The following is a 27,351-nucleotide window of genomic DNA, read 5'->3' as shown; positions in this document are numbered from 1 at the left end:
GCTAATGAGCTTCGCGCACGACCCGGAGCTTTCGAGCCAATATACAACAGCCCCTAGCTTTGTTGGCTCATAAACATTCTCTCCGTTTAACGATTTCTCCTCTCGCCCGAGTTCTCGATCGCTTAATTTCACCCTTGCCGATTCCACCCGCTGGAATATCACACGCGGCGTTAAGTTCTCCCGAAACATGATACCCCTAATCCCAAGGCGATGCGGAAACACCTCGGGGGATGGTCAGTGGAATTTCGGGCGGTTCACGCGCCCCGTAAATCACCCTGAAACCAGGTGCGAAATTCTACTCTCAGAGGTCTGCGCCGGTATTTGTCCATCCGATATTTGACCTGAAGCAGCTCCCTATCCAGGGACGAATCAGGGTCAAGAAATTTTTTCATATTTCCGACCGACCTGGAAGATGATGAATATCTAACGGAAATTTCATCCGAGATACCTCCCGACTGGTTTTCAGTGGATAAAAGCGCGTCTTTGACCCAAGACGTGTTTATTTTCGTCTCGGGCGTATTTACACAGCAATCGAAAGCGTGTAATGGAAATATTTTTTCACTAAACAAGAGACCGACTTGAGGGGTGAAGTATAGCATATTCGAGGAACTCCGGGGTGGATTAGTCGGCGTTTCGGTGATCCTTGAAGAGCTAAGATACGCGAACGGATACCGAGGGGCTTGCAGGGGGTAAGTAGGGGTTGCCCCAGGGTCAAGGGTTGGCTGGCACGAGCCGCTAGGTGGAGCTTGGTTAAGCCAATTACACAAGACAATGCCGTGGAAGACTCGGGCACGATATTCGGTCTCGGTGCCGAGGATCTCTTGCTCTCTGGCTCGTCCTCCAGGATTCCCCGCCACCCCTTCGTCATCCCGGGGAACTCGCGAGGAGGGCGAAACCCGGACCTGCCTGCTCCTTGTTAACGGCGCCCTTAAGGACGCTCTGCATGCGAAACCGTATATCCTGATATGATAGGAGCTCCGGTATCCGGCCGCCTTTGAGGGGATCAAATTTATCAAATTTTCAAACTTAATCGCCTCCAATTGCCCTCCTTGTTTGCCTGCAACGGCTTCCTGACTTAACCTTATCTCCTCTCGCCAACTCTTAACTCATCCTGCTTACGCCGCCGGCTTTATTATCCTGCGTTTATATTAACCTCGGGACAGCTAGACTCTCGTAAGGTTGAAGGTGGGAATCTTTTTCTCCCGGTTCTTCGTCCTTAAGCGTTTTCTAGGAAATTTTCTTCCTCCCGCACTTATATACTTCCGCTAAGAAACTTCGTTTTAATCTACGGGTAAAACATAAAGGGAGGAGAGAAAATGCGGGACTGACTAACGAACGAATCATTCTCTGCATTTTTCCAATTACCTGAAAATAATGCGAAAGTATGAACGCCATCAAAGTTTGCACTTTAACTGAACTTAAACTTAGATTACACTCCTTCGCTTTCCTACGACGACGTGGTGCTGCTGCAGCGTCCCCGAGTATTTCTACAACTTTTCAGTTTTCATCAAAACTTTTTAACAACATAAAACTCAAACAATAATGCTTGATCAATTGAAAATCTGTTCGCTGCAGCTTGTCGAATAATTAGATCCACCGATTGATAGTTTCCAAAATACAACCTCCGACTTTCTTGCATCTCGACAGTCGAAGGATCCACCTATATACCTATATACAGGATAAAATCCTGCGAATTTCGGATCCGCAGCTTGGAATTTCACCCCATCTAGAATCATCAAGACTCGAAAGCGACGCCGCGACTCTATTATGCAAGATGATGGATGCTGGATGGACGCCGATGGATGTCGCAACCCTCTAAAATATCCGAGGTCCTGGCTCCCTCACGTGGGGCTCAAACACCTTCTCGCGATTAGGGTCGAGCCTTAATCGTTGCACAGAAGGGTTGCCCCACTTTTCGACAATATTCATCAAAACCCCGCGCATCCGGCTGCACGATTCAAAATGGCGCCATGCATCGTAATCGAACCGGATATCCGAGTTTAATTACAGCCGATCCGCTGGCGCCTTGACTTCCTGCAGGCCAACGTTAACAGCAAACCATTCGACCCGGGGCTTAGAAAATCGCGCTTAATATAATCTCCTTATTAGCCTCGTGCTCGCCACCTCGATTCCGCCAGAGCCGAAACCCCTCTTTCCTCCCCTCCTCCTATATTACCGATCATATTTCTCTGGCAGCCCTAGAGGAGCTAGGAAAGGGTTCGAACCGGCGTTCGTTCTACCACAAACAACTGGAAACCCGATCAGCCCCTTATAATATGACGCAAAACTCTCAGCTGAGAACCCTTCACTGACTCCGAACTTCTCGCGGGGGGTAAAATCTGCCCCCGTCGGTCCCCGAAGTCTTTGATTTTATGAGACAATGCTGACGTTCTCCAGGGGTGAAAATGACCGGCTGATAATTAATCCCACCCCCTAAACGGCGGTCCTGATCGCCGTCCTTCCATCTTCTACTTCTTCTTCTTCTTCTACTTTTTGTTCTTCCTCCAGTGATCGTAAAACGATCGCACACGTCGCTAGCTTCTAATCAAGCCATCGTACCCGGGCGTAGGCCGACTAGGCCGGTATGAAATGCCGCTGCCGGTTGTTGCTGCAAAATCAATACCCCCCTCTCGGTCCCCCATTGCCCCCTCAACCCTCCGCTTCTGGCCGTCGACGTCCTCCTCGGTGATTCCCTCCTCGTCTATGTTTTGACGCCGTCTTGTAAGGCGAGCGCAAGTATATAAGCACTCCGACTTTTCTGCCCGGCACGCGATCAGCCAATGATACCTAATCTACCCTTAATTTCTTCCCGCCACGTTTGTTATGTGAAAAGAAATTGGAGATATTTTTTGCTATGTGTTCTGTGTTTAATTGAAAATTGAGAAGAAAGAAGCTCGATGTTCAAATTCTATAATAGACCTTTATACTCAAGATCAGGAACTTGTTTTTAATTATCAAAGTTAACTAGGATATTTAGACAAATGACAATCTCAAAAGCAACGTATTTTTACTCTTTGTGTTTTAAAATCTGATTTCAGAATACACGGATCAACTTTTTGTATTTTTCTTTGAAAATAGTTCATATCGCGAATTGAGTTGTTTACGGAAACTAAGGGAGGCAGAGGAAGGGGGAGGGGGGGGGGGAAGGGGCGCCCCCAGCGAGCACTTTGGTGCAACGCATCCGGTGTAGTATAATGCAAGCAAAGCTCGTGTGATAAACCGCAGCGTTTTTAGTAAACAAGAAAACTGCATTAAGGAAATGCTTCTCAGTCTCCCTCCTTCACCCCCTTATTCAACCACCCCCCGCGAGTTCGCACAGCGCAACGAGACGCCAGACGATGGTGTGAAAATGTATTTTGCACGATATTAAAGGAGCTCGACGGGAAACGACGATGAAGATCCGTCTCGATATTCTCTCGCAGCGTCGCTCGTCGTATTACGCTGCCCCCCCGACCCCAAGCGCAAAAATGAATAAGGGTGGGTTTCCGCAAGTACGACGTGTGGGCGCGTTATAAGCTTTTCAGGTACGAAATATATCGCTATTTATGTACACGTTGAAGAGCCCGGTGCCCACCTCCTATTTTTATTTCTTTTTTTTTCAGCTTACATTTTTATTTTATTTTCTGTTTGAGAAAAAATTTCTCGCAGATATTTCAGACGCAATATTCCCATACCGGTTCAGCCGCACATGAAATGGAGAATAATTTTCCGAGCATTGATGAATTGAAAGTGGTTGAAAAAATACTCGATGAAAGCAAATCGTGAAACGGCGTCTGTTGAATATTATATTTACAGATATACATAATTAAAAAAACATTTTGTAATGTTTGTAAAATGATTTTATTGTGTAGATCCGATTTTACAATCGCAAGATATTCTTGCGCATCGTTGTTAGGTAGCAGAATTTTTTCGCAACAAGGATCGAATTATTTTTGTTATTTGTGCGAAGTTAATCGACGGGAAATTTTTTGATGACGTCAAGGAAGACTTTTGCAAGTTGTATTTTAAAATTACAATTTATTCATTTTTCCTAGCGTGTTTATTTTCTTGCTGAGGCATTTTCGTCTCTTTTTTTTTCTTTTTTTTTTTTACCTTTTTTTTCTCCCCCGTTGAGCAATTGCCTTGCAGTGAAATATTATTAAAATATAACCTGGCACGGGGGATGAAAGGGGGGGGGGGGGGGGGAGGTCAGGTGGAGGAATTTGAAGAAAAATTTCAAGCGAGTCTCGATCCCTGCAAGAAAGCGAAGGAAGAAAGAGCGAGGGATAGGAAAAAGAAAAAGGAGAAGCCGCATTGAGAAACTCGAGGGGAGATGGAAATTGATGACGGGGCAAATGTATTGAAATTTATATACCTTGTTTATTATGATTCATTTTTTTGTATGGCCTGCGAACAGAGAGAGATAAATAGATGAAGAGAGAGAGAGAGAGATGGAGAAGATGAGGGAGAGAAAGGCTGTATTAAGGGGTCGTCGCGTGGCTCCTTTTCATGTTTTCAAATTTTCATACTTCCTTTTTCGACCGACCCTCTTCTTTCGTTCTTGGACAGTTGCGCGGCTTTCTCAATCATTTATTACGGACCGTGAAGATTTTATCGAACGGGGCGGGAATAGTGTCGGCTCGATCTGCGGACCCCGTGAATACAGATATATCTCTTCAAGAGAGACGACGAGATAGACTGGCGCTCCAGGAAACAAGAAAACGTAGGCAGAGGCCCCAAACGCGGCACAACTTTGAACTGAAAAACTTTCCAATCCCTCTCCCGAGACTGGAGAGAACGTCCAAAGCTCGTCGTCCATTTCGCTCCGTATTATAGACCGAATAAATAAATGATTTCGATTAACATTTTCATGGAATTAACGTGAGTCTTTTCTCCGCACTCAGATAGACACTCAATTTTTATGTAATACATACTATCAATGTATTATACATAGGTACATACATACAAAGGAAAAGAGAAGGAGGAGGAATCTATTACATAGAATTAAATGGACTGACTAACGCTTCCGGATCGTGTAACGAAGATCTTTCGAGCGGCTTCTTTAGAACCGGAAGCTCCCTAAGTGTTTCCATGAACCTTGCGCATGACCAGTCACTATCGGGATTCCTTAATGCAAGCGCTTTTTTCACTGGTAATTTATTTAGCGGATTCTTGTAGTCATGTCTAATTACACGACCGATTTTTTCTCGATCGCGTTTCACCATTTTTCTTCTCCGATTTGAAATTACTCGGGTTTTATTGGTAAGTTTCAGCTTTCTCGAGTGGCACTGCAGCAGAGTTTATAGATGGCGGCTAGTAGATTAGCATGGCAGCTTAAGTGCCTTCGGCTCAATGCTCAATGCTCACGGAGCTCTGGGTCAGATGCTCGAGCATTGATTGTGATGGTCGGGTCAAACTTTTGATCATCTTGGTATGTATAAAACGCGAGAGTGAGAGAGAGAGAAGACTTGACTTCGAAAACTGCAGGTCCGAGAGTAAATCTTCGCTCGACATGCATTATGCAGTCTTTTACTTCTCGTGCATTCACTCTTGTGCAGTTGTTCGACTCCGGCGGAGTCCTTCGAAGGGATAAAAGGATTTACGTTGTTTTTTTCCATTTGAAAATTCTTCGACAAAACATAATATTTTATGTAAGACCGGTATTTCGCCAGGCAAGCTATGTACGCGCAGCTTAGACGCGTATTTCTATTCGTCAGGGAGGATGTCGGTGTCAAAGAAGTAGTCTCAGGTTACGGCAAAGTTAACGGCGCTGTCTGCTCAAGGCTCTTTGAATCTCTGCTTCTTTGGAATTTGATTTGCATGCCAGCCGGCCAACGGCTTCAAAGGAGCTTTTGACTTTTTGAAATTCAACCCACCACCAGTCACTGGATACACGATGGTGGACTATTTCCTTGCGAGCTTAGAGGAGGGAAGCTTTCATCCACGCCCAAGGCTGCCAGGTCTCACCGGTCTCTGTCTCTCTCTCTCTCTCTCTGTCCCCCTCTATCTCTCCCTCGTGCTCTCATGCTCCCAGCACCATTAAAAACCAAATCCATGCCAGGCAACGGAAGGGAAACCCGGAAATACGTGCTAGGTGCGATCTTTTGTTTCTTCTTCAACCTCTTTTTTCGCAAAACAGAGTTCAAATGTTCAAAAGTGTAGAGACATCCATGTACGCCCACGCAGAGAGGAGATGTACCTACCTGTAAAGAAAGTTTTTAGGTTTACATAGCACCGTGCGGTGCTACCACTACACAAAATGGAAATTCTGGAGAGAGAGCGGGGAGGACAAGACTGGCACATTTCTTTACAGGCGGCAAGACATTGGGAAACTTTTAAACTGTCGTTGCGAAACGAGGATATTACTTGAGTTGCCTCACCCTCGGCTTCGCTATCACATCTTCTTTTCCCTCATTCTCGCTACATGGACTTCCGAGCGTCTTAAAACTTCACTTTTTCATCATTCACATCAGCAGTCCCGATTTCCGTAACCTACGAGTATCCGGTCCCCTGATAATAGGTTGAGAAAACTTTTCTCCAGATTCGAAACTCAGGGCCCCAAGCTCTTCCCTTTGGGTCTGAATAATTAATCCTATAATACGTCTCAATTAATCACAATCCAAGCGACGTTGCAGACCGAGAACGCCGAGTTCAAAGCCGCAGCAACGTTGCCCTGCTGATGCGGAGCATCCGTCCGTGAATCAGCGGATAACGAGGGGATGATATTATGATAATACGTAGAGTAGTCATCGCCCGATAAACCATTCGTAACTCGCAGTCAGCGAGGAAATTCGAATACCCTTCGTTTTATGGGGAGGTACAATAATCAAGTTCCTCGTGCACTAAGTAGTCTTTCGTTATTTACAATATAGCCATGCACGCTTTTATCCCAAAGCAACCTTTGCGCCAGGATCGCCTCTCGGGCAAGATACAACATCAGGAAAGTTCAAAGAGCAAGGCACAAAGTCTTCGACCACATATAGGTAGCTACGTGTAATATGATGGTCCGGCGCACTTTGCACTAACCTTACGCAAATAGGAATACCATGTACACTTGCTGCGAACCGAACAGAGAGAGAGTGAGAGAGAGAGAGACTGTTAAACTACCAACTAATTACTCGTCCGATGAATGGACACACCGGCCCTGTGCACTCAAAGTCAAAGTTTATAATTACTGAAGGGATGTGGCGACGAGTTTGTATATTCCAGATGAACAGATCACCTCGTGTCAGCCGAACTGGAAGATAACCTTTCGATAACTATCGATAACATGTACCATCGTTCGTATAAAATCTGAGAGCGTTTAATTCTATTTTAACGTGTTTATCAGAAAATGACGATAGGCAGAGAGCGATTTTTTTTCTTTGTGTACCCATGAGGCTATCTAACTCATATCCAGGGAAGTAACTAGGAACTAAGCCTGTATAGTTCGACGTAAGGATACTACAGTTCGCATGTGGCTTTTCACATTTCTTGGCCTCGAGTACAACTTTCTTTCATGATCACAGAATTTCAGTGAATATTTCTGAGTTTCAATTCCAGAGCAGTCTGTGGATGTTGTTGAGCTCGATTTGTCTGACTGATCATTCGTTGATTGAGAAATGCGATTTTTATCAACCTTCGAGATCGAAGATGTCCTCCGACGACTCAGACACTTCGAGTATTGGATCGGTTCAATCAAACGATGGATCAGCGTTCGCGTAAAGTTTGGATCAGTTCTTTTCCTCCGTTTGTCTGTTTGTTTGCTTGTTTGTTACTGTCTGCGATGCACTCTCTTGAACTTTTTCCCCGCATCGGTTGCAGACAACAATCTCTCCGGCGCAAGGCTGAATCCATGCAATCCACTAAATGTGTGTTCCTGCAGCACAGTTTCAATTTCACGATATTTCCTCGTATACGTCAGTCTGGTAAACCACTATCGCATCTTTCTTATTTAACCGGGACGAGGAAAGCGAAGCCTTTCGCTCCTGGATCAGTGCCGGGAATCTTTTCTACCCGTATATATGATATAAACTTGGAAATCCACCGACACAAGGTTCAATTTTTGCCTCAAGTAAACACGGAACTTCTATCCACTATCGCAATATCGCTACGACTTGCGCGGGAAACGGCGTGAAAATATTTTTACATCGTTTCGGGGGGTGATAAATTCAACGCAGTTACCCGTTTTTCTGCTGCAGGATTAGTACATAAATTTTCCGTGTAAAAATTTAGCAAGGTGGAGCAAACTAATATCCGTGCATCGTGCAACCCGTGGTGGGCGTTAGTTATTTCAATTACGTAAAGGGCGGGGGGAGATGTAATGTGTATAAATTCCGTTAGCGAACGAAGAAGTAAAGCTGTATTAATTTCGTCCCTAAGCTTGCAGCGAAGCACACGTCGCTTCCGGCTGAAGGGAAAGTATATAAAGAGAAAATCCCTGATCTCCCGGAAATTGACAGCGGGAGGAACTTTAATTATACATAAAACGGAATGCGTTATAAACGCAGACTTATTTAAGGGGGGGGGGGGACGCGTTCAAGCATACGATGCAGCTTGAACGTACCAAGAGGACATTTTTTGCGTTTCTTCTCCACACACGCGGTATAAAATGAAGCCGTCGAGTAACCCTTATCCTTAATTATGACACACGGATCACTTAACGACGGACACCGTGAATTAACTAGGAGGAATGTCAAACGGCAAAAATTGGCCGAAATTCTGACGACGCAGCCGCCGGTCCACGTCCCGGAAAACGCCGACATCCCGTCAGCCGCCTTCGGGAGTTGTAAGGGTGTCACGCGCCCCCGGGATCATCAATCAGTGGAGCAGGTTGAACCCTGGAGGACAGAGGCGCTGCCCGATCTTCCCTCCCTTTTCCCGGCTTCCTCGCGACTCCCGCCTCCGACCTGACAGCCCTAATTACACAGCCAAACTAATAGACTAACTTCAAACAATACCTAGCGTTCCAGTTCAGCCGTATTAATGACTTGACTGACGAAGTGCCGTTGCTGCCGCTGCTGCTGCCTCCCTAAGAGCACCACTATTCGGGGGTATCCTTAAGGTAGAATGGGACTCGCGATATAGGACATGAAGGGAAAGGATTATTTGAGCCAAGCGATATTAGTTTGATTTAACTAAATTTGGCGAACACAATATATAATTCACTTCGTTCAGGAACATACTTTTATTGGTCTGACTAAATTTTGTTGAATTGATTAAAATTTTGTTATTAAATAAATTTTGCTAGACCAATGAAATTATTTTCTTGAATTAAGTAAATGTACTGATTTCACCGCATTAGTTGAATCAAACGAATATCACTTGACTTCACTATATTCGAAGAAAATACTTGGTAACACTTGGAGGTTATAAAAGTGTCATCGAAGTTAATCTGGTTTAAATTTATTAAAAAAAAAAGCCACCTTTGTGTAGAAAAAATTTTTACACACTAAATTTCATCGTTGAGCAGGTGATTATTTATAGATGCATCAACAACATCAGCGAAATCAGGTGATCCTACAGTTTTTATAACCGAAAAATTTGCATGACAGTTTTTTCTTTAGTGATTTTTTTTTTTCACATTCGCGTGCGATTCGACCAAAATTCATTTGTATGAATAAAACGAGCTACTTTTTACTAATGTTAGATGAACTGTGTGGATGTTTTGGTGAAACAAGTTATAGCGATACTGTAATTTCTCAGCTTGTTGAACATCCAGTGTCTCAGAATTCATGTCATTCAGACGACAAGGATTTTTAAGAATAGATAGCTTCAACTCAAGATAGCTTCGATTACACTTTTTGAATCTTAATCTTGTCATGTTTTTGTTTCTAAAATTTTTTGTCCTGACTGTACCTGACGTCCAAATACATCCTCATATCGGGAAGGGACGCCACCACCCTCCGAGAAAGCGGAGGCAACAATGCCTGCTTATGAGCTTTTGCGGGCTTTATACATATCATGGGCCATGCAGGGAGATTGTTGCTGAATGATGAAATTTTTCCTATAAATTTTATTAATGAAAAAAGACGATAATAATTACGGTGGACGTAATTTGAGATAACTGATTTCTTTCGCAACCCCGTTTTGGATGTGAAAGCGATGTAATTTTATACATGCCAGATATTCACATTGAAGAAACGATTCAGGAAGTGCGAACGAATCGGTTTGACGGATATCGGCAAATAAAAATAAAAAAAAATGAAACTTTAGGGAAAACTCTCCCCGGGGAATTTGGGGAAAAGATGGGACCTTGAGCCTTGGGGGAATCGCCATGTCTGCCTATGGAGCGGAATAGCCGAGAATCTCGTGCGAAAGTTCTGACACTTGCAAGACAAGCTCGATAACCGTGGGTTAGGAAAGAAAAAGAGACGGAAAAATGTAAAAAAAAGTCGAGAATAAAAAAAAAAATTAGACTTTTTCGAACCTCAAGGTGGGCCAATAAAATGGAGGAAAATACTTTCTTTTGCTTGCATGATGGACGAAGGGTCGGTGAAAAGCTGAAGGACAAAAAATGAATAAAAATCACTACGTGCAAACACAGTTCGCATAGAATTCGATTACCCGCTGCCGCCAGGAGCGTGTGCGATAAAAAGTAAAACGAATTTTTTTTTCATTCACGTAAATTCAACTCTCAAGCTATTGAATCGCGAGTTAATTCAAAACGCAACGTAACGTCGAACAGCTGCGGTTGATTCTTGAGCGGAATTCTCGGCTGTTACAGTCCTTGGGTTCGGAAAAGTTTAAGAAAAATCTTGTGATGTATCTACGGGTCTTAGTCGAAAGTGAAGATGGAGCAGCGGGAGGAGGTGGAAAACGAGGAGAGAAAAATTCAGTAATAATTTCAACTTCGCACTTAAAAACCTCTGTCGCATAGCTGTAACTTGTCAGCGTTAAGCCAATTAAGATGACGCATGGTCAAAACTTTTCCTACAGAGGTACCTACAATCAATTTAAGCCTCTCATTCTCTTCTCTCTTTTCCTCTGTGACTTTCTCTCTTCTTTTCTTTCCTTTTTTTTCAACCTTGCCATCGACCCACTTTACCGCAGACCTCGATTACGTACGTTGCAGAGCAAACTTCGTGCTTTCAACACTTTTTTGTGAAAATTGATTTCTTCAAGCTTAGACGCGAAAGTCCTTCACAGTCTTAATATAAAACAAAAGTAAAATTCCAAAGCCAATTTTTGATTAAAATTATAATATACCGAGTTTAAACGGTCCTGTAAAAATTCAATCACGCAACTTCAATAATTACTCAAGCTCGAAATTGAATCACCGGTATGGATATACATGTACATATATGTGTGGCGGTGATTCGATTTGTATGTGTATATATATAAATATATGTATACGTATCGGCGCCGATTTATAGAGGTTCGAATCGACGCGGCCACTCTTGCGGAAAAATGGTCGGTGCGTGTTAGTGTGAGACAATTGAATTCGGTGGGTTATGGGTACAGAAGTGAATTGGAAATCTACACAGTAATTGGCGGATGAGAATGAAACAAGATTGGGAGAAGGAAAGGAATTCGATCAAATTAAGCCCGGATCTGTGGAAAAGAAAAGCGAAAGAGGAACAACGAAAGAATAAAATAAAGGCTAAGCCAATAATCCAGGTCTCTCTCTACTTCCTTCGAATTTCATTTCTTTCCTGGCCAGGCGCGGCGCGGCGGTAATTTTTACTCTTGCAATTTTACTCTCACAGTAATCTGCACCTACACGAATATTGAAAGCGATAAGCAAAGAAGTATAAAAATAAAATTGAAAAAAACCTCTCGGAACAAAACGGAACAGAGCTCGATCCCTGGGCGAAGAAGATTTCTGCACCTCAGATCTCAAGCCTGTCGGAAGAGCCTGCATTCAGAAGGCGAGCGAAAGGCATTTACCGGTGGGGATCAGGGAGTCCTGGAAAGTGTCTGGAATTTCATTACTCCGATGCTCTTGACGTTTCCCGTTCTGCCAATCAGCCGGCGTTGCGTTCCTATATGTATATCGGAATTCGAACTTTATTGGCTCTTCCGGTACCACCTGACCGTACCTGACAGTTAACCACCGATATTGGTCCGATGTAATTTGTATCAAATGCACACACACGCCGAGTTTTCGTCTCGACAAGTATCGCAAAAAACCTGCAAATAAACCCCGCGTTGCTGCGCGGCGAAATATATTGCGAACTTTTCTTTACTGACTGACGCTGCCTGCGTTCGGCTTTTCGGACAGTTATTTGTTTTCCCGAAAAGTTACGTTCGGATCAATCGTCTCGATTCCCGGCCAAACCGCCGTCTCCAAATATTGAATCCTTCTCTCGGTGGGAACTTTTTTTTTTTTTTTCCTCCCTCGTTTTTCTTTCCTTACCGAAAAAACGCAAGAGAAAGAAACAAATGTATCAAGCTTTTTCCCCGGGGTTTTTTACTGCCGTTCTCTTGACCTGTTTCCCACAGCAGACTTTCCACGAATTTATTTAAAGTTGATTGAAAACGTTTAGAAATTTTTTTTTTTGCTTCTGCCTGAAAATTTCTACTCTAGATTAAATGAAAGAGAGCTTTTGTAGAGATAAAAGTATGCCTAAAATTACAAAGTCTGATTGAAAATTATCATCGCAAAAAAAGTAACCGCGTAAAATTTCTTTTAAGCAATTTTTTTTTGTTTTTTGTTTTTTTTATTCTATCGTTCCTGTTTTTGCGCGAGAAATATGTCGGTCAGCTTTTTTTCAGGCAAAGAGAATCCGGCATTCGCGTCCCGTTCGAGGACACGTCCGACGTCACGTCCGACGTGTGTTTATAGCTCTGCCGCAGAAGAAGTGGTTTGCCTTCGGGGAGCGATAAAACGTGATTTTGGAAAGCAACAAGGAGATCTATGCGGAAAGCCTGCCTTTCCTGGAACCCGTTAAGCGTGGGTCAAGAGAAGAATCTTGATAAAATTTGTATAAACCGATCGTTTTTATGAGAAAGACGAGTCAGGCTGAGCTGGAAACGATGCCGAAAACATCTGCTGATCGGTGAAAATATTCTCGATCAAGAGACGCCGACCGAAATGAGAAAAGGACAGGAAGAGGAACCGGGGGCAGATAAAAGGGCTTTTATTAGTCTTCAGTCGCGAAGGGGCGGAAGGTAAAAATTTGCTCAGATGCAAGGCGTCGCCTCGCCAGACGACCGAAGACCGAAAAACGAAAAACGAAGACCGAGGGGCTCTCCACTCGTAATTTCCGTTTTCTAATAAAATTACAACCCCCGACGGCCGCCGCCCTCCGGACTGCAGCCACGCCATTCATCCGCGAGATATTAAACCTTTTAATATGCGCGCCTGGCTGGGCGTCAAAAAAATTATCCTTTCATACGTAACGCCGGGCGCAGACGCTGACGTCGCTCGCGTAAAATACATACGCGATCGAAGAAGGGACAGAAACCTCAGCTTTCGTGTGACAGTTGAAAAAGACGCGTTACGTGCGTGTCGGCATTTTACATTTCTACCTGATGCCTGTAGGGTGGAATTCTCTCGACGCATGTGGTGGAAGAAATCAGCTTCAACCCTAAAATCGCAACGGAATATTTTTGGAAACTTCTTTTAGACGCGACGGGAGAAAAGAATTGTGTCTCACGTGGTTTGGAGCAAGTAAGAAAGAATTGAATCATCATGAACCAAACAGCTTCCAAGTTTCAAGAAAAAAAAAGACAAAACAAACTACTACTTTTCATATTTTTGCCGGAGATTGACGTGTCAGTTATCGAGTTACAGCACGTGTGAATGGATCACATGGTTTGCCTGGCGTATTTGGCTAAAAACTCTGGAGAATAAACGCGTCGGAAGTTTAGTGCTTTTAGTGGGATATTGAGTTACTCAATTGCCTTAAAGAATCGAATTTTCTCTTACAAATGATATTCTATGTACGGAAGTTCAATTCCACATCGCAATTTTGAGGTTTCAAGTCATTCATCGAGAGTGTTTCTATCGATCACAAAAGCTGGTTGAACCATGGTCATCGATCTTTCAAACATACTGACAATCGATCGCAGAAATCCGAAACAAAATCCAAAATATCCAGTGCATCAATACCACATGTGACGAAAAAATAATATTCACATGAATTTTTTCACTGCAGACTTTGGGGAGGCGAAAAAAAGTGCGAATCGTGTGAATAAAAAGATCACACAAATTCAGGGATCCGTTTTTGCTTTCTGCCGTAATGACGGACCAGTTTTACATTTGATCAAAGAGAATAAACCCTCGGTGCGGGTGAAATATTCACTCCCAAAGAGCTTGCAGAGCGGTATAAATGTACGGTGCTTATAACGTGCAAGCTGCTCCCAGCTACGTGTGAGCTATAAATGTAGTCGCACCATCTGCCTCCTCGTCTGTACTCGACAAGGTTCGAAGCGATTGCAGATTGCACAGAACACAGAGAACAACGCTGTGCTGGGCCGACTATCAGAGACCAGTTCTCCACGATCCTGCCATGCAGCATCACCGATGCGCTAATCCAAATCGCAACGTCCGTCAATACGCACTCGCTCTGCAGAATTCAGCAATATGCAGAACCCCTATATACGTACACTCGTGTTATACCTGCAGTGGGTATCGATTTTATGGCGAATTTTCATCTGGTGTTGCAATTTGTACTGCACGATTTTTTTGCGACAGGTGCTTACCAACAATATCGACTTTTGTTGAAGATTAAGATTTATCCAGCAAGTGTTGAAGACTTTGATAAAAGAAAACAAAAAATTGATGAGCAGTGAATTCCTGATATTTCATTGAAAATTTGGGGGATTTTTACCCAGTTATATATTACTTATGCTGTAATTTTTACACAAGCCAAAATTCTAATTAGTCAGAAGTTTAATGTCGTGACAAATGCATGTGTTTAAGTCATCGTTAAGTCATAAGTTAAAACTTGTGTGAAACTCGGTGTGTATATAGAATTAGGGAGAAGCCGTCACGTCGAGATTAGTAAAATGGAAATAAAAGGGTGTTAAAACGTGGGACGTCGGCTCGCTTTAGCCAGCAATTATAATCTTCGTTAATTTCAAGTGTGCTGTACGTACACACATGAATGTGCGCGTGGCGAGGGTGCTCCTCCGTCTCTTTAACCTAAAGCACCTTATAGCACACGCGGAAGAATAACGTGACGTGTATAACGAATAATCGTAATTCCTACCAGCCGAAAGGTGATTCTTCAGTTTGATCCACGTTTTATAGTGTTGAACAAGTGGAAGTGATAATTGGGCTAGCTGAAATCGTCCGGCAGTAAGTCGTGGAAGCGTGGGGAGATGATTAAAACGAAGTGTGGACCCCGAAAAGGTGAAGCGATAAGAGTCGACGGCTGGTCCATTTCTCGGGGGAGAAAGATATTCGCACACCCTGCAGAACTGCAGATGTAGAGACCAAACCACCCGACGTCGAATTTCTAAATCCCGAAGGAGAAGGAAAAGAAGAAGAAGAAAAAGGAGAAGAGGAAAGGCGCGAACTACGTGACCTTTCGTCGGAATGTTGGTAACAGGAACGCTCGTTAGCCATACTTCACTTCATTTAACCTAGAGACGCAGATCGCTAAATTTCCTCCCCCAAGTTCGGCTTCTTTCTCTACTTCCTCATATTCATATCGCAAGGAGTTGTTTTTGCCCTTCCCGTCTTATTACAGAGTCACCCCCGAATCTGTTCAGCGATAACCTGGTTATCGCTGCGAAGCCACGTCCATCCGTCCGACACCTTTCGAACACCCGCCTGCCTTAGATTGGGGAAAAAAGTTGGCCCTTCTTCGCCCCCGGATGATGAAAACTACGGAAATGGTAAAACCCACGGAGATGATTGAAAAATTAGTCGCTGATGAAGGAGAAACTTCTTTCTCTCTCTCTCTCTTTCTCTCTCTCTTCTCAATACGTATACAGTTTATAAAGTACAAAAAACGCGCGAGCTAATATCGACTTCCCGATGAAAACTTTGACGGATCGACCAATAAGGCTCGTTTCTACCTTGAGCTGGCAGTTATTTCTTCAACGGCAGTAATTAATCTCTGCTGAACAACGAGTGCGGATATAATACGTGTCAACCGCAATTATCCTGTTTCGGTATTCTTACTGTAACGTTGAGACAGATGCTATCGATGCCTATGACATCAAACTTTATCGATCGTGCTGACTAAAATTCATGGAAGAAAAAAACCATTACTTGCATTTGTAACGAACCAGATTTTTTTGTCACCTTGATGCGATTATTTTCTGAATAAGACTCGATGATTTGTACTGGGAAAAAATTGTGGATGATGGTTTAGTTTTTCTCCACTGCTGGATAAAATGCTTCGATGGATCCATTTAAATTGAAAAATGGAAAATGCTTTCGAAAGCACAATTTGAATGAGTAAATGTAAATGGTTGCTTTGAGAATATTTAAAATTTTGAATGCAAAATCCCATTTAAATTTTAAATGCATATTTTAAGTGAAACCATTTCAAATATTACCCCGCACTGGTTTTCCCAAATTTTTTTTCGATCCATACATCATCATCGTGTTTGCACACTTTACGATCCATACTCATTGCTATAACTGAAAAATGGTAATGAAAAGGAATTCGAATTTCAACCCTGAAATAGCAGGGGAAAATTCAGGGGACTTGAAACGTGAGTATAATTTATGACGATCAGAAAAACTATGAACTACCCTAAGCAACGGTGTCTGAGCCCCGACCAGAGCAAGAAATGGGTATAATTTTTCTCCTCGGCCTTGCCGCAATTTATACCATACCTACAAGGTACAACAGATCTCGGGAAACTTAAGATGCTTAGCGGAAACGGTCGAGGGCTTTAGCAGTCTCGTTTGAGTCGCGAGGAACAGAAGCAAGGATGCAGCTATACAAGACACGGCAGCACGGTTACGCGGTGCAAATGGAGCGGGGGTGGGGGTGGGGGTGGAAGTGAGGGGGTGAAAGGCGTACGTGCGATGTGCTCTTGGCTGTTTTGCGGCCACAGCTACGCGGTGCATTCGTTTTCGTTCATTTTCGAGGGGTAAAAAACGCCGCTGCTTCTCTCTTTCTCTCTCTCTCACTCGGTCTCTGCAGCTCCGCCGACTGATGTATTCCAGATTAATGCAAACAGCTAATGTTATGTTAATGCTTCGTTGGTACGCAGAGTCTGCAGAGAGACCTCGGAACGTAAATACGGTACAGAATAATCTGCATGTTAACCGCGCTACTCACGTTATATATATATATATACATATATATACCTGTATGAGTACAAACAGGCGGATATAAACGAAACGTTGAATTCACTCGAAAGCGAATAATTCGCTGATCCTCGAATTCAAGTTATATTGTCGGGGAGACAATGAGGAATGACCGCGTAGGTCGAGATTCCGAATTTTTGGGGTCATTTTTGAAAGTTTTTTTTGGGGGGGGGGGGGGGGGAGGGGGGATTGTTCAAGTTATTCATGATTATGCCAACATCGGTCATTCAAATCATTCGAGCCGAGTCGAATCTGAACGTTCAGCCATACTTGAGGAATTACAACCTCCGTCCAAGATTTGGTTTCGAGAATATCCTGAAAACTCAGCTTGAGGTGAGATCAACTCACCTTCGTGTATGAAAAAAATGGAAACTCGTTTGAGGAGTGCAGAAAGAGTGTTAAGGTAATGAACGGCCTTGTATCCGCGACACCTTGAAGGTAGCGACGTGGAAAAATGACTTGTTTGTCTTTTGGGTGATGATTTTTAACGAGAGAAATAACGGGTCTCTATTTTCGAGGAAAACAGCTGAGCGGATCGGAAATTCAAAGGGTAAATTAAGCGGAGGGTACGAGAAAGGAGGGATGAGGGAGCGGTAATGGGGTTATTTGTAATTCAAGCGGCTGATCAAATCTTCCTAATTTCCGAAATCGGTTGCTTAAAATTCCAAGCCTAGGCCACCAGTCGAGCGTCCACCGAGAGAGACGGAAAACTTTTTTGGAGGATAAATGTTAAACACGCAAGAACAGTATTAATTCCGAATAAATTTCGAGAAAGACACGGCCAGCTGCTCGCTCCGGAATATCAATGATCGGAGTGAAAATTGCAGCTCGCTCACTCGCCTTGACGACGGATTCCCGGTGCGCCTGGATCATTTGCGAAAATGTCCCTACGTGCGCCTGAGGAACCTGAACAAACTCTTACCCCGTAACGAGCCATAGAATCTAAAACTCGAAAACGAAATTCTGGATCCCAAATCTCGGTCTTCGCTCGGGGAAAAATAAGGGCTGCTACACATTAAGGTGATGAAAATTTATTCGACTCATATTGATTGTGCCAATGATAGCGAAAAGGGATGAAACAACGTCCGTTTCAGATCGAGGAAAAAAAATTTCAGATTCAATTATTGAGAATTTTGAGCAACTTACGAAAACGCGAGGAAATTAGATTCGGAAACTGGAATACTTTGCCACACACTGCAGTGTTGCGAAATAGAATGGAACGCGGCTTAGAATCGTCTGTAAGACTGTAAAATGGGGAAGAATTTTATGGTGCCTCGAGTAGCAGACGGCGGTGTTTAAAGATCGTTAAAAAAGTCTCACAGACGTGCAGAGCGAGGATTTCAACGCCTGGCGCCTTGTTCCTGACCGGGAATGTGTTCCAGAAAAATGTCGGATTCCCATCCACCCTGCAGCCCTTATGTCGTATTGCAGCGACGCGTATCCGCGTTCCGTACTTTCGCGATGATCCCTTATCGCAGCAGTGATCGCATCCCTTGTTTCGAAATCTGGGATTCTCTTCCACCCTTCGCTCGCTGTAAGAGGATCGTTTGAATGCTGCTTTCTGGCAGAGATTTTATTCGGATTGAATAGGAAAAAGCGGATCTGACGGCGAGGGTCGGGACGGACTTTAGCTAGTCGAACGGCGCTCCGCCTATGTTGGACAAATAAAAATTTGAATAATCCCGCCGGCGGTAAGCTCGTTCCGCTAAGTGCTAAAAGCTAGCCGATGAAATTTAACGTTAATAGCTCGCCGTGCCGCCGACACCACGCCTAGCTGAGGAAAAGAAAGGGGGAGACGGTTTACAGAGAGAGAACAGAATTGACCGAATAATAAAAGCCGAGCTTTTCTCGCTACAACCCCCGCCCCCCGAAATGCCTGCAGAGACGAGCTTGAATCGGTGTTGATGACGCCCGTAGGATTCGGAATTAGCGAGCTGATCGCACGCTGCAGTTCTTCGGTTCAATTCCTCCGCAGTATGGGTAGCGGTGGAATTTCTCGGGGGAAAAGCTCCGGACGAAGTTCCCTTATTTTGTCGCATACTCGCGTTGCGAATGAAACTGCGCACCTATCTTGAGTCGCAAATCGGGTTAAGCTACGAAACAACGTTGAACAGGATTTCAAATCGAGTTCTAGGGGAGGACGATAATTTGATTGTTGTTATTATTGCTGTTGTCGTTTTCCAGCGAGTAACACACCTTACCGCAGTAACGTAATTCTGCATTGTGAAATACAATTTGAATTTATGGCCGTTTTCATTATCGCTCGATAATTTTTACACGAAATCACGGCGCGCTGTCGTTGAATAATAATTCTTACTTAAGCCTATGCCGTAAGCTCTACGAAGGATGTGTTCATAATTTGAAAATTTTCTTTCTCGGTTGTTGATCGAAAAAAAGCGAATCAGAAAAGTCTGGTTTTGAAACTAGATAGAAACTAAAAATGTGTAGAACAGAAAAGCTGACCCCGAAATCCAGCCGTGGAAGCGCAGAGTTGAAGTTAATGGAAACTCGGAACAGCTATTTTTCGTTTCTGGTTTCCGGTGCAAGAAGCAAGCGGATGCGGTGCTGAGGAACTTACCAGGAGCAGATCGAGCGCTGGTAACGAAGAACCGGTTTTCTTCCCTCATACCCGTTCTTTTCTGACAACGGTGTCACGGCGAAAAAAGAAGGAGAGGAGTGGGAAGAAAAAAGAGAGCTAGGAGCCTCTCTCTTCTTTGTTTGAAAGTATTTTGCTGTTGTTTTCACCCCATGCTTCTCCAAATAACTTTTCGAATTGTTCAGATAGAGAGAAAAAGAGAAAATGTTGTTCCGGTACACTTTGCCACTCTTTCTTTCTTTCTCTTCTCCCTCTCTTTCTGACGGGTAGCGGTGTGTGTACCTGGATTTCAAAAGTTTCCAAATTTTATTTAGTTTATACGCCCAGTTGCTCGCGGGGACAAGTCCTGCTTTCCTTTACGAACGTCCTTCTCGTTTGAAACGACGAAAACTTTTACTCAGCTTCCCCGTCGGGTTAATTCTGCATATTTTGTATAAACTCCGAGACCTGCAGGATATATTCACTCCGATAACTCTCACCGTAAAATATAGTCGAGTGTGAAAGTGAGTTTGATGATCAAGATTACCATAACTTATCAAACGAAGGTGAAAACGATAGATCATAAAGTCGCAGCGAAATTTAACCCTCTTCCCGATACTTTTTTTCACCACGCTAGATCAAATTCAGCTATTGTTTATATTCCGCGGAAATCAAGCGGAGAACACATGCTCTCCGATTCGTCTTCTTCTTCTCCATCTTCTTCTTCTTCTTCTTTATCTACAGATACGCGTTTAATTGGCTCAAGTCCGGGCTGATTAGAACAGAAGACGCTTATAGGCTCGGAGGCGTCGAGAGTAGAGGAAATTAAAGCTAACACAGCGCTGAGCGGGATTCGGGTGAGCGGAAAAAAAGCAACGGAAGAAGAGATAGAAGAGCAAGCAACCAGACGTTGGAGGAAAGACGAGAGGTCTGAAAGGCTTAGCGGCCATTACTTCGATCTCCTCGTGTTTCTCTCCTGCCCTGCGGTTGTTTTCAAACTAAACCCCTAGCCTGCCCGGATTCAATTGTTTTACTTTATCACGTTTGACATCGTTCAGGATTAGACGAAAATGGATCGTCGGATTACGAGATTTTTGGTTCTCCACTTTTTTTTTTTTTTTTTTTTTTTTTTTTTTTATTTAGTTTAGTTTTAGGTTAATCGTAGGTACATACGTATATTTATAATCCTTGAGTAAAATTTATTACGAAACCTTTACCAAGTCGTCGATACCGAGTGGAAAATCTGTGAGGAATCAGAAATTTTTTTAACATCCATCTTTTCTGCAACGAGTTTTGTTTTCAATATGAATTCATGAAATCACTGCTGTAGATGGATAAATGAAATAATCGTGCAGAGCTTTACGTGCGTGACAGAAGGGTTCGTGAACTTTTGGTATGAACTAATTGAAAAAAACACCCACCGCGCACAAATTGATTCAGAAAAAGAGGAAGAAAAAAAATTCATTACGCTGTCAAATTGTCACGATCAGGGGAAGAATTATGAGTTACAAATAAATTGTTTCTTCCGTCGATACGAGGGGGTGATGGTGAGAGAGATTAATGGTTTTGTCGTCTGCGCACTAGTCGAATATCACGCGCCGGACAGGTTGACATAAAATGTGATAATAAAAAACGAAGTTTTAACGAAATCCTGCCGAACTTGGTCAGAATCACTAAATCGACGGTGATAAGTAAATATTAATGTGAAAAAACGGAATGTATGACGTGTTTTCCTTATTCTCCTCTTTTCCACCGACCGAAGACTCGAACTTTGAAAGCTGAGCTTTTGAGATCGGTAATTTCAGACCAAGACTAATTGCCCGAGATTTCTTTGGCCGTTGACCGAGTCCCGGTACAGAAGAACTTGGAGGATCGAATAAACTTTTCGCCTCTTGACAGCCGAAAGAAACATGTCCCGGGGGTTTTCAGGAATCCCGAACATAGTCTCTCCACGGCTTTGCCGTCGGGCAGCAGGAAGTCCCCCGGGAATCCTGGGCAGCGAAACACCATCCGGTGAACTTTTCACAAGGGTATAGAAAGGTGCCCTTGAAGAGTGTGCGAATGTCGTCCGTATCTTCGGATAATACAAGTTCGTCGAATTTCCGTCATTTGGTCACTGCTATTTCTGCATTTACATAATAATTTATTACACTTTCTTGCAAAAAGCGAAGAGCGAACGAAGTAATTTGTCATTCGGTGGCAAATCGCACAATCGCTTGGTGATGCTAGGACGGAGGTTTGTGCAAAACCACTTTCGCCCCGGGGAAATAACGGGAAGATCAACAAAGCGCGAGCGTTAAACCACCCTCGCGAAGAAACTTGCGGATTTAGCATAGCTGAGAGAGAAGCGACGGAGAGGGTTTAAAGGGGGGGGGGGGGGGGGGGGGGCGGAAATTTGTGCTTGGAAAATTTTGCACGCTCGAGGTTTACGAAATGCTCTGTTTTTACCGGAGAGTAAAGAACATCAGCCGAGGACGACGAAGAAAGCTGAGCGACGAGTGAAACGACGTGGTGCACGTCGCTTCAACGAATGCTCTCTATTCGTGTTAATTACACGAGTCACCGAAATTGTCTAATTATACTAAAATACCCGGCGTCAAGCGCTTGCGTTCTCGCTAATTAGCGACCTCTTCTTAAGCTTGTGCTTGCGGACCACGTGACGCGACCGAGGTTTTCATAATTACGACACGTAGGTATGCCTTGTTCGGAAAATTATTCACTCCCCCAAATTGTAAGCAGGATTTCTTCCCGCCCCTCCCCCCTGGGGAGACTGAATAATCAATTTGAGCGGCGAACCGCTGCTCGCTGGTGTCTTAAATTAATCCGCGGTCCGTACGAGAAGACGGAGAATTTACCTCCACCTGGACCTGGATACACAATGCAGAAACGTCGCGGAACGAGCGAGAGGAGTTTCTTACTCTAACTGCCCTCATTCTTCCTGCAGGGGATGGACCGAGGAGGTGGAGAAGGAGGACGGAGAAAAAAACGAGAAGAAACAGAGATGGAAAAGTTTAGGAATAAAGGAAACAAGAGATTGCTACTTTAGCGAATCGGAACTTGGTGGAAGGGGAAAGGAATAAAAGTTGTAAGCTCGGATCGCTCGCGATGATCGCAGCCCTCGACTGCTTAAGCTCGGAAACTCTGCTAAACTCGATTACACAACTGCCTTGCAATTAACGCCAAAAAGTGCCCTGAATTCACTCTCAACCTCGGCAGCGTATCGAGTCTCTAAAATTTTCCGCCACCGACCATATTAGGCATCGGCGTTTGGTTTTGTTTGGAGACTCGCTTATCGGTAGGTATGTATGAGAATACGGTATACATGGGAATTTCCTACGGAATTCTTCTTCCCCCATTATGGGAAACAGTAATCGTAGAGGGAATAAAGAGGAGCAGCTGGGTCGAAATAACGGGGCATCGCTAACCGGAGGTAGAAAATTGAGAAAAAACGAAAGATCGCTGCTGCTGCCCGCGGTTGATCAGAAAATATCTTTATACCTGTCCTGGCGAACTCGCCGAGCGGTCAAAGAGCGAAAATAAAGGTTTCCGCGAGGGCGGGAAGCAGTCTGAGCGCTGCGAGATCCTGCAAACCAAAAGAACGGGGATGAGGAAGGGGTGGCAAAGGGTGAAACGGGGAGAAAAATACGCTGTCATCGTCTGAACCGAGGCTCCGTGGCTTGTGTTCGCCCCCGCTGACTACAACGCGGGATACAACGACATTTGTTTTTACGTATCTCGTCATTTTTGTATTTCACCTTTTACCTCTCGCCCCCAGCTTCATCTCTGCCTTTTCTCTGCACCGTGAAATTCCCTCAAACTCCCCCCCCCCCCCCCCCCCCCACCCTTGCGCCATTGCTCCGAACAAGAAAAAGTTGCGCAAAACAAACGTGGCCGCGAGGATGAGATTAGCGCTCTCTCCTCGCTCTCTGCGATCCTGCATGGACAGTTACATGGAACGAAATGTGTCGTTTTCCTCTGACGATGCTTGTGCAACAGAAGTTCAACACCGTGTCGCTGCAGGGAAAAATCTACGGAGCTTTAAATTTCTCGCTTTTTTCTCTCTCTCTCTCTCCTCTGCAGAGCCTAACCGCCACTAAAATCTTACTGTTTGAATTTCTTTTAAGGAATCTCTAGAAAAGTAAGTATATGAACAGATTTGTTCGATCAATATACTCTCAATACCAAGAAATTTTTGGGACTTAGTAAGCATACCGTTTCCGGTACTCCGTTATCTTCTTTTGAAATCGTAATTTCGCCGTATCACTTTCACTCAGGACAAAACATTTATCCGAATTTTATTAGTGATATTGAAACATGTCTGGTAAGGCATTTTTTAATAGTTAATACTACCAATTATAGGTTATTAGAGTCTCGACTAATTTCTTGTTTCCGGTGTTTGTTTCTTACAAGAAAAAAAATGTCGAGTCGTTTCCTTGACCTTCTGAAAAAAATAAGAACGCATCAAAACTACAAGCCTTTTTTCCATCGCAGAAATATACTTCAAGTGTAAAATAATTGAAATCTTTGAAGATTTTCATCACGTTTCTAAAACCGAAAGCTTATTTCTACTAATTATAGCATTCAGCCTGGCATTGCTTTGGCAACCGATTAACGGTAATTCATCCAGCACATTTTCACTGCCACCTTTCGCAAATATCGCAGAAATTTATACCGATTCAAAGAAGCTGAATGACGGAGATTCAAACACGGCTCAACACCCAGGGGTTTAAAATAAAAATAAATGACTCAAACTCGTGACTTCAACCGATAATCGTAATTCCCCTGCAATTAAACAATAATCATCGATACCAAGGACGACTTACCGGCGGTCAAATTGGCGGGCTTGACGATCCTTGGGCAAGCTCTGAAGAGACCGAGCTTGAATCGGACAGTGACGGAGGCGGCGAAAGTCTGGGGTAAATTCGGAACGAAAAGACGTTCCTCGGTGTGAAGCCAAGCCGGTCCGAGAAGCGCCGTCGTCAGGGCTGCGAGGGCGGCCAGGCCGCAAACGACGCCGCATCGGGTCATATTTGACCCTCCAGGGCCAGCGGGCCCTTCACCGGAGCAACACATCTCGATTCCTCCTTCTCCTCGGCTCTCTTTTTCCTATAAGCGTCCGTCTTCAGCTTCCCGCAGCGTCGAGATCCCTCAGGACCCGTTCTAGGTGTCAGGTAAAGTAGCCGCGGTTTTTTTCATCCCGTATTCGAGGTTTTTTAACCTTCTTGCACCGGCGGGATTTTTAGTTAGAAAGTTTGCTCTCTTTTTCCCTCAGTTTTTTTTAGCCCAGTTCCGGACTAATCGAACCCTCGCATTTAAACCACATCATTTTTTCATCCTGCTTTATGCGGAAAGCGGGACGCTCACTTTTCACTCTTTAGGGACCTGCTGAAAACAGCGGTGAGTTCTGAAGCAGCTTTTTTTATTCCATCAGTTACAACTTCAAACGGCTCTAAACGTGTCCTTCGGTAGCGAGCCGGTCATCGTTTCACACGGATTCCTGCATGCTCGGTACTTTCACTGTAAACTTTCCCCAACTTTCAACCCCCTGCTACTCTTTAATCTCCTATGTATATATGTATATATATGTACTCTCAGTGAGCCTGGAGCTACATCCTAAGCTTATTTGCACCTCGGAAGTGTTTTAATAGGTTCTTATTTCTCTTCCACCTTCTTCTTTCGTTTACGATTATCCCGAATTAATTGCCCTCCGCACGGTGTTCTGTTGGTAACGTGAAATTAGCAAGGTTTGATTATGTCAACGGCTGGTATATTTAGATTATGGGGACCGAGGACCTCGAAGATTTTTTTTTTTTAATTTCCACTCAATGTTAAAATGTTTCGCAATAATTTGATGCTAATCTTGTATAACAACAGGAACGTCGTTTGGTTCTGAATTTCTGAAAAGCGATTCGATCTGAAAATCGTTAAGTATTCGATGGAAATGCCTGCTTCAGAAACCTTTTTAAATATTCGAGATTTAAGGTTGAAAAAACGGCGCTCCCTTGTCTACCGAAAACTTGACAACTTGGACAAAATTCCTATATAAGACGAGGAAAAAAAAATCCCAAATGGTTCTTACATAATCCTGTTCGAAACTCGCCCAGCAATGAACCTTCGTCAGAGTTCACGACCAAAGGGATTTGTCAAGCGAACGTCGAGACTTTCCTCGGAGGCTTATACAATATTGGAATCGGCCAAAGTTGAAAATTGGAGTTTGATTAATTATCACAGCCTCGATCAACGAAATTAACACGGCGAAACGAATCTATACCTAATATAAAATAACGTCAAGATATTGAAATCCGATTATACACCGCAGATTTCATCTCAATTATAATTCGCGTCGAGTCAAGGATACTTTCATTGAATAATTACTTCGCATAACGATGAACGGATCTCAAGAACGATTTCCAGCTGACAGATCACTATCGAAAATTGACCATCGCAAATGAAAGAAAAAAGCACTCGAATCTTCACCCTTCGCTCTTTCCGGTGAGATAAAAACACGCATATTTTTTCAAAATTTCGTACACAGTTGCTTTCTCTGAGGAAATTACAACAAGTAGGTTCCTCAGGATTTCAGGGTCTGCTGAATTCGTGGCTAGAATTGGGTCAATCGTTCAGAGTTTTCTCGCGTGCCTAGCCAGCTTACCTCCCACATTTTCCACATCCCCCAACCCCCCCACACGGCACCCATCTGTTCGACTTTGACCCTTTACTAACGAACAAAACCCACGCCTCAATGTTAGTCCATAATTCTCAGAGTCTAAGGTCGAGTGCCGGCCGGAAGTTGACGGTCAAATTGATTAGCTGACAACGTACCCTTCGCCAAGTACTAATATACTTAATTTTTTTCTCACATATCACGACACTTTATATCTCATTATACGAGTATCCTAATCATGCGATTAATTATTAAACGTCCTGTTTGTGTGTGTGTGTGGAAAATATATTATCGATTTCCGGAAACCAGGGTGTGGGAAAGGTGTCGGAGCTGCAGAGGATACGCCCGAACGGTATTTCGTATAATTCACCGATTGGCAGTGTTGAATTATTTAACATTAAAACCAGGGGATTCCGCATTCAATTCTAGCCTGCATATTTCATATGCAGGTAATTGCAGTGGTCCAATTCACCTCACTACTCGTCATGCCTTTCAGCCACACCTGTGCAGAACTGTTCGTAGCCGCGTATTTCGACCTTCGGTGTTAAACATTTTCAGAAACGCAATCTTCCACGTATTTCGTGTTTACACTATAATATATATTCGAGAATTTATCCGCAAGTTAAAGTTATGCGAAATGGTGTATTTACGTTTCATTTATCGTATTATATATCGTGAGAATTTCACCTCTCAGTCGGCGGAAGCACCGAGTTACATACAGTTTCGTGCTTGCAAGCTTGCCTTGCGCGTACTGCGGTGGCAATGTACAGGAATTGTGTGACGGAAATGCGCGTCCTGGCCAACCCGGGACTTCACGACGGAGGCAACACGTGGAGGCGGCTGGTCAAACTCAATAAAACTCGATAACTTGATTACGCGAATCGAATTATCGTTTTTTAACCCAACCCTCGAACGCCGGCTGCACTCCGGTGC

At 43.7% G+C, this 27,351-nt stretch overlaps 1 protein-coding gene across 1 annotated transcript in view; it reads right to left on the bottom strand.

Moving 5' to 3' along the window:
* Nucleotides 1–26,031, bottom strand: part of LOC124405677 — a 93,362-nt gene extending 67,331 nt beyond the window's left edge. Inside the window, exons 1-2 of the mRNA XM_046880773.1 lie at nt 25,834–26,031; nt 24,578–25,473 (exon numbers count right to left, since the gene is read on the bottom strand). Coding sequence (XP_046736729.1) covers nt 24,578–24,827 — 250 coding nt within the window. The 5' untranslated portion in view covers nt 24,828–25,473; nt 25,834–26,031. The remainder of the gene's footprint in view (nt 1–24,577; nt 25,474–25,833) is intronic.
* Nucleotides 26,032–27,351: the final 1,320 nt, after the last annotated feature.

This window comes from Diprion similis, chromosome 4 (genome assembly GCF_021155765.1).
Source record: "Diprion similis isolate iyDipSimi1 chromosome 4, iyDipSimi1.1, whole genome shotgun sequence".
Taxonomy (NCBI): Eukaryota; Metazoa; Arthropoda; class Insecta; order Hymenoptera; family Diprionidae; genus Diprion; species Diprion similis.
The sequence above is the reverse complement of the archived record's forward strand: the minus strand, read 5'-3'. Positions and strand labels throughout refer to the sequence as shown.